This window comes from Erpetoichthys calabaricus, chromosome 16 (genome assembly GCF_900747795.2).
Source record: "Erpetoichthys calabaricus chromosome 16, fErpCal1.3, whole genome shotgun sequence".
NCBI classification, from domain to species: domain Eukaryota; kingdom Metazoa; phylum Chordata; class Cladistia; order Polypteriformes; family Polypteridae; genus Erpetoichthys; species Erpetoichthys calabaricus.
The window spans coordinates 74,996,933-75,012,072 of NC_041409.2; the positions used below are offsets into that span (position 1 = coordinate 74,996,933).

General features: G+C 46.0%; 1 protein-coding gene across 6 annotated transcripts in view; it reads left to right on the forward strand.

The window, feature by feature from the left end:
- Positions 1 to 14,428, forward strand: part of ppp1r13bb (protein phosphatase 1, regulatory subunit 13Bb) — a 106,172-nt gene extending 91,744 nt beyond the window's left edge. For 5 of the 6 annotated variants that reach the window (XM_028822154.2, XM_051920122.1, XM_051920123.1 and 2 more), the window contains 11 exons: positions 698 to 862; positions 1,015 to 1,207; positions 2,864 to 3,001; positions 9,048 to 9,196; positions 9,318 to 9,804; positions 9,914 to 10,674; positions 10,904 to 11,041; positions 11,128 to 11,261; positions 11,539 to 11,705; positions 13,181 to 13,380; positions 13,462 to 14,428. In XM_028822154.2, the coding sequence (XP_028677987.1) occupies positions 698 to 862; positions 1,015 to 1,207; positions 2,864 to 3,001; positions 9,048 to 9,196; positions 9,318 to 9,804; positions 9,914 to 10,674; positions 10,904 to 11,041; positions 11,128 to 11,261; positions 11,539 to 11,705; positions 13,181 to 13,380; positions 13,462 to 13,503 (2,574 nt within the window). In that variant the 3' untranslated portion in view covers positions 13,504 to 14,428. The remainder of the gene's footprint in view (positions 1 to 697; positions 863 to 1,014; positions 1,208 to 2,863; positions 3,002 to 9,047; positions 9,197 to 9,317; positions 9,805 to 9,913; positions 10,675 to 10,903; positions 11,042 to 11,127; positions 11,262 to 11,538; positions 11,706 to 13,180; positions 13,381 to 13,461) is intronic. The other variant, XM_051920125.1, reaches the window with a different exon arrangement.
- Positions 14,429 to 15,140: the final 712 nt, after the last annotated feature.

The window sequence follows — 15,140 nt, forward strand, 5'->3', positions numbered from 1 at the left end:
CTTAATCCGAGAGAAGGACTATTTGTGTTTCATGCCAAGTAATTGTACCAATTCTCCAGTGTGGGAAAGAAGATCCTCTATTACTTCATAGCAAGTACTGGTGTCATTCTTCACTAGAGTCAGAGCGTCTTTTTGTCAGAGATAGAAGACGCTCAATGTGGCATCAAGACAGAGAATGCCAGTGTGTCCTCATTTGCCACTCTAAAGGAACTCTCTTTATTTCTCAGTGCAGAATGGTCAAATGCTTGCACTTTGGGCTTTGGAGCTCTTAGTATAAGAAAATTGCCGTTTGTCTAATGTTCATTTTGGGTGGCACAACCTATTTTTTTGTCTTAGTGTAGCTGTTTTGTGGGGCAGAAGACAGGGGAACAGTTAAAATGCTTTTTAAATAAATGAATAGGGATGGTGGCTGTGGTGACGATGGTTCAGAATTGAGTCAATCTGCAGTCAAAGTTGAGACAGAGAGGAAACAGGCGAACTTGCCCATTTTAACTATTAACTTTTGGGAGGTGGTCTCCAGTCAGCTGAGGCAGCATGCATACCATAATTTATTTACCATAAATTATTTTGTTTTTCTATCAGGATGCTCAATAGCTGCTGGAAAGTTTGTAACTGCTGGTCAGCATGTGCTTTAAAATCTGGAAATTGCAATATTCAGTACCCACATCCCCATCAACCTTCCTGTGTTTTTTCTTAGATCCGCAACAAACTAAACCAAGAGCAGAATGCCAAGCTGCAGCAGCAGAAAGAGCTTCTAAACAAGCGTAACATGGAAGTATCCACAATGGACAAGCGCATCAATGAGCTGCGTGAGCGTCTCTACAAGAAAAAAGCTGAGGCACGTCAAAAAGAAAACATCCCTGTAAGGCGCCTGGGTGGAGAGGGTTGTGTGTCTTGTGTGTGGTTGCATGTTTTGTGTGCCAGTAACATGTTAGTCCAGTTTTGTCCTGTTGTGGTTGCTCATGCTATTCTTGGGGACATTGCTCTGACAAGCAGCTCTTCTTCCCACTGCAGCTGAATCGCATTAATGGATCGCTGTCACCTCAGCCTGCTCCTGCTAACACTGGGCGAGTGGCAGCTGTTGGACCTTACATCCAAGTTCCTGCACCGGGCCGATCAGAAGGCACCTATCCAGTCCCAGGCGAACCTGTGAAGCCACAGTCTCTTACTGTGTCTGGCACCTTGGGTCATGCCAGGTCCAAGTCGGGTAAGTCTGCTAATAACACTGCACTGTTTACAAACACGTGGACTAGTATAAAAGGCTCACCGTGTGACCTGTTTAGGAGGACACAGAATGATGGAAAAATCAATAAAGCAAAAACAAGGACACAGCCGCATGCTGTGATATTTGAATGTTTGTATGTGTCTATGAGAAGGCAGAAAAGCAAATATGAGGGCCTTCTGATTTACACCCCACCTGACTCTGTGGGTCCCCTGCCAGGATGGGTAACATATAAGCTTGCACCTCATCTAAAAGATGGCTAGAAATAATAGATGGTGGAAATAAGTTAAGGATTTGGCCATTTCCGTGGCTGTTGCTATAGTAACAACAGCCATGCGTTCTGAAGTCTGCAGCAGAGAGAACGCGTACAGTGGCACCGATGACGGATGTCATTCCAAAAGATGGAATCAGTTGTTTTATCATGAGACTAAAACCTGTGTAGTTATATGGAGCTGCAGTGCACTCCTAAAAAGGTCATGTACAGTATATTTGTAACAAAAATAGAAAAATAATCAAAGGAAGGGGGAGGTGAAAAACACATCAGTAGAAAAACGGCCATTACCATCCTGAAATGGTCCATCTGACCAAGCGTCCATAACAACTGTACCCCTCAGTTCCCCCTAAATCTCTGACCTTCTCACTTTTCCATTCCCCATGTCTGGTCACTCTGCCACCTTACCAGAGGACCTTCATCTCCCAAAACAGACCCTCAGGTCATTGTCTTGGCATGATGTCTTAAATCCATGCAGCACTCCCATAACCATTGTTGCCTCTTGGATATAATGACCCCCAGATGCCTCTGGTTATACTGCACCCCATATCAACTAAGCTCTTTGAAGGGTCAGGACCAAGAGATGCCCCTGACTGGTTTATCCTTCATTCTGTTGACCAGGGCCCCTAGTTGGGCAAAGCTGTCTGCATTGCTGCAGCCCCTCCAATCCACAAGATGTATGTCATCATGGGCTCTGTAACAGAAGGGCTGTGAGAAACACCCTCATAGTTTGAAGTCTAATCAGCCATTATACTAAAAGGAGTTCTCCTTTAGCTCTGCTGTCCGGATAGGGGACCCTGTAATCCCAAGGCCTCAAGTATAAGTCCTGCAGCTGCTGTATCAGGAAGGATGTGCAGCTTAGGGGGAGACGTTCCTCAGCAGAGACGGGCGACTTGACTATGGGACCCCTAAACTAACATGTGGTGACTACACAGCCCTCTCTTGTTCTTGTTATGTTATTGACTTTATATTTGGAAAGTCCATCTGACCTTGCCTTGGTGCTGACCAGACATTCATGGCAGCAACACAGAGCTTGAAGACATCACGTCTGAATGTCAGTGACAACCTTTCATTTCATGTTCACTTGAACTTCTGCAGTGCTGTGAATGTGCCTGCTTAGTCCCGTGCCTGAGAAGAACCTGAATAAACCTTCATGTCGGCTTTCATGTGCTTGCAATATATTCCTTTGCCATTTTTGTGCTTTTGTGTTTCTTTTTTTCTAATCTCTTTCTTTGTCTCTTTCTCTCTGTTACCATTGATCTACTTTCCACCTGACACCCCAATCTTTTTTTTTTCCCCCCCCTCACCCTCCTTATCACTTCTGGTCCTGTGATGGTTGCCTGGTTCTGTGCTTGGTCTTTCTTGGGCAGAGACGGAAGGCCGGTGTTTGAAAAAATCTCCAGCCACCTGGAAGATTTCTGATTTAGACATCCTAGTGGATCCTGTCTCACCACCTCCAGATCCCAGATATACGCACTTGGCATCCTTTCTGTCTGACACACAGTCCCGTGAGTCTGCCGGGGTCTGGTCTAGATGTAGCAGAAAATGAACCTTGTCAGACCAGCATGGCTGAGCCTTGCTGTATGTCTTACCAGAGAGACAGGCTATGTCCCTGCCATGTGGGAAACGTTAAGCATTTGGGGAGAGGATTTCTGCAAACAGAGCCCACTATCACTTGTCAGATGAGCTCATGACCCACCAAATTCACAATCATAATTATTACAATCAGAAAGTTCCAGGTACCTCATGTGAAAAATTGACAGGATCTTCAATAACAGAGCACTGCATAGAGTGACTTCTAACAAATGCTTGGTCTTTAGAGATATTGACAAAAAACTTTCAAGTTCCATGTCAATCTGCCCAACCAATGCTTTGTCTTTACCACGTGAATAAATGTCCACATTAAAGTGACAGGAAAAGAGTTCACTTACATGTTAGCTGAAAAGAAAACCAACTTGAAGAACAAAGTTATAAATATCAGATGACAGTCAAATGTTAAAGCAAAGCTACAGCAAGGTGTTCCAGTTTAGATGTTTGCAGTGTGATCTCTCAGTTCGAAGGCAGTCAACAGAAGGCTGATCGACATGCTTTATTTCCATTCCAACACAAATTTGTCCACAAAGGAAGTCCCAATCCTAACATAAAGCAGCTCCAAGTTATAAAATATTTGAGATCCCTGAAAACGATGCTGTGCTAACAGTCGTGCTGAATCTCACTTGTGCACACACATAACTGCAGATCTTCATAACATTTCAGCCTGATCTTAAATCCATGAAGTCAATTGAGATCAATAAAGGTGTTTCAGCTTAGTCTGCTCCACAAAGCCCTACCTACCTAATGATGGCTTTTAGAGGGAGTTTACATTGTGGACCTTATATTGACATCATATTAGCATGGCATATGCCAGCGTTTCTCAACCTTTAAGTATTTGCGACCCGAGTTTTCCTAACTGTTTTAAATCACGCCCCCCTAACATTTTTTTGAAACCCTAATAAAATTTATTCCTATATTTTTTGCTGCTGATACACTGCACAAGTTTAAAATTTTCCTAAGACTATCGAAATTACGCCACATATGGCAACATTCACACCCCCTTTTTTGTTACTTTCGTGACCCACAGTTTGAGAACCGCTGGCATATGCCATTTAAGTGGAACACAGAAAAGTGGATGTGCACTAAAAGTAACACCCTAAAGCTCTCCCATGAATTTGTTGTATTATAACCACTAAATATAAAAGCCATACTAACAGACATATAAAGGCCATCTCAAATCAAGTGATTTTCTGGCCTTCATTTACGTAATCTTAACAAGTCAGAAATACCCAGTGAGTTACTCCAGCTAGTCCACGACCCACTCCGACAACTTCAAACACATCTAATTTTGTCTTTAGTCATTGGGGCGAGTACTATATGTTTGAGAACCCGACAACCAATGACTGCTCATCCAGAAGTACAATATATATGGTGCAGTGACAAGGAATAAGGAACATGGACGGTACTGGACCTCACAGGCAGAAGAGAAAGTCATCTGTCTGAAGTCTTGTGTTTTACGTACCACAACAGAATGGGAAACAAAAATGGGCTGAAACTGCTGCTGAACTTGCCGTACCCCTTAACGCTTTGTACAGCTCCTTCTCTGTCAGGCACCACGCTATTGGCTGTCAGAAAAAGGGACGAGTACGACTGTGCTGGAAAGTCGTCACGCAGTCGCAAAATTTTCAGTCACATAAACTGACGTGGTCCGGTGACAACATCAGCTACCTCAGTCTGACAAACCCAATAACTAGAAGTCATGTAACGTGACAACAGCTCAAGGTAACGGCAGACCTGCCAACAGATAGTATGTACTTACTGAGAGATGAACACTGAACGGTGCAAAGGACCCTTTATGGCCAGTGAGTGGCTCAGTGAAGTAACTGCTTGGAAGGACCTGGCTAAAGGAGCTTGGATGGATTTAATAGAATTAAATGAAGATAGAAGGCATTATGACTCTACCAGTAGAGCTGCCAAATTTGTAGGCATAATCCGTAATATGCAACTTCATTATGAGACTATAAATAGGCCTCTATACTCCAGATAAGCATTATCTTAAAGAGGAGCATTCAGAAGTGTCATCCCACCACAGTTAAGACGACATGTTCAGCTTTTCTTCCAACGGCAGTGCTGCCTACTTTATTATTCAAGTCAGCAACAAGCAAATTTTGAGGAGTGGGCCAGACTTTGAAATTTAACAGTAGTGCGGTGACATACTGTAGGTTTATATGTGGTGCACAGCGGGGAATTTTAAAAAGCAACACTGCTGCAAGTCTTCACAACATACAAAGCACTGCCAACTATGGTGGAACACCCAAGTCTTTCAATTAGTGGCTGCTCGTATATTCAAGGAACTGTCCAGTTTCACAGCCACTGACTTGATTCTCCTGACTGTGATTTACTAAGGTTCACATGAGTCAGACGTGTTGTTGTTTTTTTATATTATTAAAGAAATCTCCTAAAGAACAGAAACGTTCACACACACACACACACACACACACCACCATAGTAAGGCCAGGGGCCTCTCCTTCAGTGCCTGAGATGCCCACTGCAGTACCCGGGTTCTGATTGTCCTTGTCCACCTTGATAGCCTATCTTTCTACCTGGATGTTACAATTGAACTGAGCAGTGCACCCCAGAAATAAAAATAAAAAAAGAAAACACAACGTTATCTGTTACGAAAAACCAATTTTTTTCTGGACAGCTGCCATAGATGAACATGCTGAGCCCAAATCACACTAGTTCAAGCTTGTTGTGTGTACAGTGCGCACAGAGTACAATGAAATCCTGTCTCCTACAGAGTAGTTACCACCATGTGACAGGTCAGATGGCAAATAAATACAACAAACAGTAAATTGGAACAACATGCAATACATAAAAAGCAACACAATGAGTCCACTTACAGTATGTAGTTATGAACGCAGTCTTGATGAGCAGCAGCTATGATAAAAACAGAAGGTGCAGCAATTGGTGCCGACAGTTCTAAAGGCCAGTGGTAGGTACAGGATGTCCTTAGTGGTCTTCTGCCACTGGCCTTAGGACGCCCAACTGGTCTGCTCGTCTGGCTTCCTGCACACATATTTCTTCTCTGGTCCTCACTGACTGTGGCATCTTCAAAGTGGCACTCAGACGATGTCCATTTAAGCTACACTTGCAGCTGCTTTGAATGTAAATTCAGACCAGAAAGGCAGATAACGTGTAGTGGGCCGACGATGCAGAGATGGTCCCAGCCTATACAACTAAGTGCCTGTCTCTCCTGGTTTGACCCGTTTGGCTCATTGCCACTTGAACCCAATCCAGGCCCAGCTTACGTTGTACTGATAAGGTTCATGTAAAGTGTTATGAAGTGTTATGAAAATGCAGCAAATTTACTTTAGGAGGGTAAATTTGGGAAGAAATCAACAACAAACCGTGAACTAATCAGCGTGCACATAACCCTGAGAAACCAGCGTTGGCTGGAGCTAATCTGCCAAAAAGACACAAGCTGCTGTGGAACCTCGCATTGCGGCATGGCCGAGTGGCTGGCAGAGTTGCCTTTCTTCCTACATGCTGCTTACCTCAAGTCTTAGAGATGTCGATGTTTAGTAATGCAGCCAAGGCAGCAGAACACAAAAGTTCCTGTGGAGCTGCAGCTGCTTGGCTCATATTGTTTAAAAGGGCTGCTATGGAGGCAACAGAAACGGGACTTCCCACCTCACTGGGCATCTCTTGCACCTCCTCATATAACGCAACTAATTGTACACAGAGGTCCAGGAAATGTTTGCCTGCCATAACTCCTTAAAAGGGGTGCAGTTTGTAATGTTCAGCGCCACCCCAACCCACCACTCCATGCCCACATTCACTTACACTAACGTTTACACTCATGCATGCCTATCTCAAAATTGAGGTCGTCCTCTTCCTGTTTGAGGAAGGACACCATCAAGACAAGAGCAGGATGAAGTGAGCGACTTCATCACACAAATTCTGGGAACCCTGACTCCAGTCCAGCCCAGGCCTGTAGGGACAGATTTGAAAAGGCAGCGCAGCTCTGCCGGGTTTCACAGCACCAGTCATCTCCGCCTTGCATGGAATCTGGTTGGTCGCGTGTTAAACAGTAATTGGTTCATAACCAGGAATTATGTGTTAAGGCTTTGGCATGCTGGATCTGATTCCGAGCGAGCCCTGTGGACATAATGGTCTGCTGTGATTTAATCTGGCTTGGGGAGTTGGTTTTTTTTTTTTTTTTGGTTTGGGGAATGCAATGAATTGTGTGGAGGTGATTTCTGCTTGGCTTGCAGTAGAACAGCACAATTAATTGTAACATGGAAGAGGGGGGTTGTGATTTGTACCTCTCTCCATGTCCTACACCGCCATACTGTAATTTGACAATGAGTAGGAATTAAGCACAATGAATGAAGCACACCATGACAAGACTCTGTAGATCAGCAGCTCATGACGGCAAATCACTTGGGTCTTTAAATGGTTGTGCTGTGTGTGTGGCGAGTCCTGGTGAGCACGTGGATATGTCTGTGTACATGGGAGTATGTGCTCTGCACCGAGGGTGTCCGTTACTGCTGGAGTATAACGAGTATACGTAAACGTGTATTACAGCGCGTCTGTCTGTTGTCTCATGATTTACGTACCATGACAGAATGGAAAAACAAAAAAAGGGCCAAGATTGTGACTTAACTCGCCGTACCTGTTAACCCTTCATACAGCACCGGCTCCGTCAGGCAGCTCACTATTGGCTGTAAAAAAACAAAAAAAACAAAAACAAAACTGTGCTGGAAAGTCCGCATACAGTCACTAAATGCGACATGGTCAGCGATTTCCAGTCGGCTAAATTGTCATGGTACAGTTTGACATGCCCCACGGCAAAACAAAACAAACTGCGTAAGTGACATCGGATTTATAGATAAAGAGATTTAAGGGGCTTGAATTGAGTCAACGGGTTTAACAGATTGTGCTTTTTTTTTCTCTCAATTAAGAGGAAATGATAATCTTATATAATACGTTACCTTGGCTGTCCGTTTGTCTGTCCAGGATTTTAAATCACCTGTAGCTCGCAAACCGTTTGACCTATTGACCTGACATTTGGTACACATATACTACGTGACGTCTACTGTCCGCTTTCAGGGTGATGATTTTTATTTCTCTTTTTATTTAATTTATTGTAGAATCAACTCTCGGCAGTGGCCAGCCGTGTGGAGCATGCGTACAGGCGCCGTTCTCATCCCTACCCCCTTCGCCGTCACTTCCCCTACCTCTTCATATCTTAAATCATTCTTGAGGCAGATTGAAGACTTAAGTACCAGCTTAAGTGAAACATTAAAGAAACGTACTAAGTAATTGCAACACAAACACTGACTTAATCAGGTTTAACACAAAACGATGCCAACGAAAGAAGAGAAGAAGCGGGCCGCTAGGGTGAAGAAAAGAAGAGCTGCTCAGAAAACAGCAAGCGCATCGACCTCTGAGCAAACGAATGCTAAACGGTCAGAGAAGGAGGATGATAACTAGGAATGCTCAAGTCAAGTGTATTCACTTCGCGTTATCATGCAGTCCGCCGTTACTGGTTGTAATATATTGCAGAAGTCAATCACAATACTTGATATTTTTAAACATAAGAAAATCTCATTATTGTCAAATCATGACCCCCAAGCATTGGATAATATTGTCTCTTGGGGTCCCTTTCAAGTCCCCTGCCTAATGTGTGTCTGATTACACATCTGTTTCTCCGCACATTTCTGCACGTGTGAGTCTGTACCTCTATGTATGGCGGTCTGTGTTGATATCTAAATGTGTGACAGAGCACATGCATGTTGGTGTGAGCATGCACCAGATTTGCCTAACTGCTGGAGAGGCTGAATTTGTTTGGTTGATAGTGGCCATGTGTGAATTTGGGAGGGGAGGAGTTGGACATTTTATGACTTTCTTTTTGGGCTTTCGGTGCAACAGACCCCTGTGTGGATCAAATGAGCTGTCTGCTGCGTCTGGTTTATGTATCCCACAAATCCTAAACTACTTTTATTTTTCATACAGCAAATGATGCTTCCTGGCCCACTCTTACCAAGCAAGGAACAGGCAGCACCGTTAAGGCTGCAGGAAGTGAGTGGAAGGAGAGTAGCATGGATATGCCTGCAAAAGCAGGAGCTGTGCAGAGCCCCTCAGCGCCCCCTGGTGGAGACAAGGTCAGTAGTTTTTGACAGTGTTAACTGGGGCCATGGGGAGATGGTAGATCTTAGTATTCCTCTAGATAGTATAAGGGTGGCATAGTGAGGCTTATTGATTTTATTGTTGTTCTGTTTTTAGAGTCACGACCCTAGCAAGGCACCTCCTTCTGCTCCCAGTGCACCAAAGCAGGTGCCCCATAACTACGGCACCTACCCCAGCCCTGTGCTTATGGGGGCTGGCTCTACTAGTTCCTTGGAGCGACGAAAAGATAGCAGTCTGCCAAGACAGAGTTCAAACCCAGCCAGCTGGCAGCGACCCCTTCCCCCAGCACCACCTGGCTCATCCCAACAAATTCAGCAGAGAATCCCTGTCCCCCCAAGCCCCACCTACCAGCCACATAGTAGCCCCTTATTCCCCCCAGGGGAGAGCAGGGTGGACCCACCGCTTGCTGTGGCTGTTCGCCCGTTTCTCACTGATAAGGGGTCCCGCCCCCAGTCGCCAAGGAAAGGTCCGCAGACAGTGAACTCCAGCTCCATCTACTCCATGTACCTGCAGCAAGCCACCCCGCCAAAGAGCTACCAGACTGCCTACAGCACCCTGAACAAAACATCTACAGTTAAAGCAGGTGAGCTGGTTGACAGTGGGTATAAGTAGAATGGGCACAGATTACTTGGGGGTAATCTTATCTGTATCGCCAGTCCTCACTCACCCCCCCCGTCTTTCTTTTCTTGCAGTTTACGGGAAGCCGGTATTGGCATCCAGCTCCACTACGTCATCACCTCTGCCCTTTGTGCAGGGCCAGCCTTGTCCTTCGGTACCACAGAGTCTGGAGGACACCAGTGAGCGGGAGCCGGACTCTGAGAGTTTACCTGCTCCACCTATTGACAACCCTGCTGTGGAGAATATCCCCCGACCACTCAGCCCCACCAAGCTCACACCCATTGTGCATTCGCCCCTCCGCTACCAGAGCGATGCTGACTTGGAAGCCCTGCGCAAGAAACTAGCTAACGCACCACGGCCACTGAAAAAACGCAGTTCCATTACCGAACCTGAAGGTCCAAGTGGTCCTAACATTCAGAAGCTTCTCTACCAACGTTTTAATACGTTGGCTGGAGGAATGGAAAGTGTTGGGGGAGGAACCCCCTTCTACCAGCCCGCCAACCCACCTGATTACATTGGAGGTGTGCTGGCTGACATGGACAATGGCAACACTAATGGGAACTTGGCAGAACCCCTGCCCATCTCTCTCTCCTCTCCTGGAAAGTTAGACTCCCCTGCACCTGACCTCCAGGCAACCACCCCAGATGCAAATGACAATCAGCCACCTTCACCTACCCAGGAAGTGACCATGGAAGATAGCAATCAGCCTACTGAGACGAGCCAGGATAACAACAACAACAACCCCTCGCTGGCACCAGCATTCACTGAAGGGCTGCCAAGTCCCATTGCTGAAGTCAGCTCACCGGAGGAGGTGGAGGCCCCGGTCCAGCCTTCGGTGAGTTTATTGCATCTGTGAACGTGCTGAGACACAAACTATTAAGTGAATGGTCCAAGACCTAGAATTGGATAAGCAAGTTAGAAAATGGACCAATGGATGCCAGCATGAGCCTTAAACATTGGGTTCTCCTCCAATTTTATACCATCTGTGCATTCCTTAGATGCAACTGGCCTCCATACCTACCCAAAGGTCCACCTCATAATTCCTCTTCTTCTGTCCTTCGCAGGTCAAGAGGACAAACTTGAAAAAGCCCAATTCTGAGCGAACGGGTCACGGGCTAAGGGTAAAATTCAACCCCCTGGCTCTTCTTCTGGACGCATCGCTGGAGGGGGAATTTGACTTGGTGCAGAGAATCATTTATGAGGTAAAGTTGCAGCAGCAGAGGCAGGGACCTTGGTAGATTTGAAGGGTAGAACCCAAATTCCTTCTCACCACATCCTCTACCCGTAGGTTGACAATCCCAGCACTCCAAATGACGAAGGCATCACCCCGCTTCACAACGCTGTGTGTGCTGGCCACCACCACATTGTCAAATTCCTGCTGGACTTCGGCGTGAACGTCAATGCAGCTGACAGTGATGGATGGTAAGTGTTGTGGGCTCTTGGGTCTCCTTCTAGGGTAGCAATTGGACAAAGTTTGTCTTGAACTTTCCTGGGCACTGTATGGTCCAAGTGGCAAGCTATGGAGACCCCTCCTTTTTAAAATGCTGGCCAATACACTCACCTTAAACATGGTTACCTCCAGAGAGTTTCTCTTGTAGCCATTGCTTTTTATTATTTTGATTTAAAACATCAGTGGGAAGACAGAGTTATGAAAGCAGGCACCCCACCCACAAGTCTGACCATTGTGCTTTTCACCCAGGACCCCGCTTCACTGTGCTGCCTCCTGCAACAGCGTCCACCTCTGCAAACTGTTGGTCGAATCTGGAGCAGCCATCTTTGCTTCAACCATCAGCGATGTGGAAACAGCCGCAGACAAGTGTGAGGAGATGGAGGAAGGCTACATCCAGTGTTCCCAGTTCCTTTATGGTAGGAATGCCAATGGGCACCAGCTGTGTTTTAAGCCTTTTGCTGCACTTCCTTTCACTTAACCGCCTTGGCGCTTTGTATTCCCTTTATTGGGTGGGCTCACTTGTCATTCAAACACTCTAATTTCCTACTTGGTGTTGCTTTATGCACATTTTTTTAAGCCTACCAGTGGCCTTGTTGTTACCAGAGTGAGCCTCTGCACCCTTGAATCTGCAAGAGCACCTTGCTGGGGTAGTAGACGACAGTCAGACCTCATGCAGACTCCACACACGATGTGTCACCAGCAAGGAATCACTTGGATTCTCACCCCTGTCCAGAGCGGTTGGTTGTAAACTTGGGGTCTCCATGTTCAGAATAGGCAACCCTTCCAGTTGACCTAAATGGAACCCCTTTGGTCAGCCAAGCAAGCAGGTCTGTTGACTTCTACTGCGTCAGAGAGGGTAGCAGGCACTCTCTCTCTCTCTGTTTTGCTGCCCCCTTCCTAGACTCGTCTGTCCCTTGTCACTGTTAAGGAATCACTCAGTATCTCGCCCATCTCTATTATTTCACATCCTCAAATGGAGGTGGCTGACCGTGAACCCCGGGCCTCTTGAGTCAGAAGTGACTCCTTGAGAAGGGTCTAGCTGTAGACGTCTGAACCTCTGCCACATCTTGAAATGGGTGTGTTACGAAAAAAACCCAAATTACCGGGGATGTTACATTACTTGAGTGATGTGTAATGCATGGGCTGTGAAACATTATTGGATGTGTGAAATTTGATTGGCTTATCAGTAGAGCAGAGTTGTGGAGGTCTGCAGCTCATTCAGCTGCCCTAAAGCAACTTTTCCATGCTCAGATGACCAAGCAGGCCTCCTGACTTTCAATGCAATGGGGAGGACATCATATCTCACAGTGCAGGTCGCCTGTGTCTCTCAGCCTCACTACCATCTCTCAACACTTGTCTCTCCTGACTGATCCAAGACGAGCCCCCTAATGTAACCAGCAAAGAATTACGCAGGGGGTCCTGCAAACAAAGGGGCTAGCTGCAAACCTGAGGCCCGAGTCAGATGCAGGTACTTATTCAACCTCTCCAAATACAGTAGTGTCCGAGAGGGTATCCTATCTCACAGTGGCGGGCATTCTGTCTCAGCCTCACTACACTTGTGATCCAAGGCGAGCCATAAATGTCTCCAGTGAGAAATCGCCCTCTCAGCTTCACCTCCTCACATGGAGGGCTGGCTGCACAAACTTGAGGTTTGTGAGTCAGAAGCTGATAACTTACTCAGTCACTCTAAAGGGAATTCTGCTGAACAATAATACTGCATGTCTGGTGTACACCGTGTGTCTGGGAGGGTATCATGCCACCCAGCAGTAGTTTCTCTCTTAGCCTTCCTCCATTCTCATCCCCATTACAGGCTCCTTTCTTTCATATAGCGCCCCTGACTCCCGTTCTCTGCTTTGCTGAGCTGACCCTCCTCTCAACTCTCCACTCACAGGTGTGCAGGAGAAGATGGGTGTCATGAACAAAGGCATGGTGTACGCGCTATGGGATTACGAGGCCCAGAACAATGATGAACTCTCTTTCCGAGAGGGTGATGCCGTCACTATCTTGAGGCGAAAAGATGACGTAGAGACAGAGTGGTGGTGGGGGCGCCTTAACGACAAGGAGGGCTACATCCCCCGTAACCTTTTGGGGGTAAGTGTCCAAACATCATCCTCTTTTTAATGAACACCTAGACAATGGAATGACACTCTCCTCTTTTATTCTGTCTTCTAGCTTTATCCCCGAATTAAACCTCGCCAACGATCCCTGGCATGAGCATCTGCTGCTGTTGGAATCCTGGAAAGAGAACTGGAATGGCACCAGGCTGACACTGGAAATTCTTCTCAAACTGGTGCTCCTCTCTTTTTCTCCCAATCTCCTCCTCCTCTTTCTCCCTGACAGACAATCTTATCACAAAACCTTTGGTAAAGTTCACACTCTTCTCCGTGCACTGGGATTCTGCGTCATCCTATCTCCCTGAAACACAGGGGCTGTTCTGGATAGTAGCTCCGAAAAATGTGGGGGATATATTAGGCATAGAAAGTAGTGGAGAGACAGTGGGGTGAGGTAGCCCGGTATGAAGCATGTAGGACACCTGCGATGTTGTGTTGTGTTTAAGTCAGGGGTTGGGGAGGGCGGCCAAGTGGCCACAGGCAAGTATGACAATGGCATTTAGGTAAGTCTCGAGTGAAAGATGTGAAGTAAAGCACTGGAGGCCACGTAGACAGCACTCAGAGTAGCGAGGGGTAATGAAAAAGTTGAACGCTTATCCAGAAGGAGCTTCTGTGTTCCTTAATGTCTCGTCGTCAGGGGTCTGATGCAATAACAATTTCATCCTTGAGTGTCATGCACATGCTTCTATTGACTGCTTTTCTACAAGAACTATTGTAAAGCTATTTTCCACAAGAGTTATTCCCTTACATAATTTAAAAAAAAAAACAAAAAGATGCAATTGTATGTTCCGTAGCAGTCGCTGGCTTCATGTTTCAAGTATTCAGTCATTCTTACCCATCCAAGCAATGCCGTAAAGAGCTTATCCACTGTGAAGTAAACCTGTAAATATCATTCTGTCAGAGGTGAAGAGATGTTTATTGGCGTATGAAAATGTATCTCTGCTGCAGTTATGTATAGCAAACACAGAAACTTGACTAACACCAAGTATAATGTAAATGTGCACAATTAAACGATGCCTTGGCATGAAGTTGCTCTCTGTGTCTCAATGGGCGGGCCTGCCAACAACACTTAGAGGCTTGTGTGAATTATTCTTCAAGACAAGACAGGAATCTTCTTCTTCTGCTTTCAGCTGCTCCCGTTAGGGATCACCACAGCAGATCATCTGTTTCCTTATCTTCCTGTTCTCTACATCTTGTTCTGTCACACCCATCACCTGCATGTCCTCTCTCACCACATCCATAAACCTCCTCTTAAGGCCTTCCTCTTTTCCTTTTGCCTGGCAGCTCTATCTTTAGCATCCTTCTCCCAATATACTCAACGTCTCTCTACTGCGCATGTCCAACGCAATCTCGCCTCTCTGTCTTTGTCTCCCAACCATCCAACTTGAGCCGACCCTCTAATGTCCTCATTTCTAATCCTGTCCATCCTTGTTACACCCAATGCAAATCTTAACATCTTTAACTCTTCTACCTCCAGCTCTGTCTCCTGCTTTCTGGTCAGTGCCACCGTCTCCAACCCATATAACATAGCTGGTCTCACTACGGTCCTGTAGACCTTCCCTTTCACTCTTGCTGATATCCGTCTGTCACAAATTACTCCTGACACTCTTCTCCACCCATTCCACCCTGCCTGCACTCTCTTTTTCACCTCTCTTCCACAATCCCAATTACTCTGTACTGTTGATCCCAAGTATTTAAACTCATCCACCTTTGCCAACTCTACATCTTGCATCCTCACTA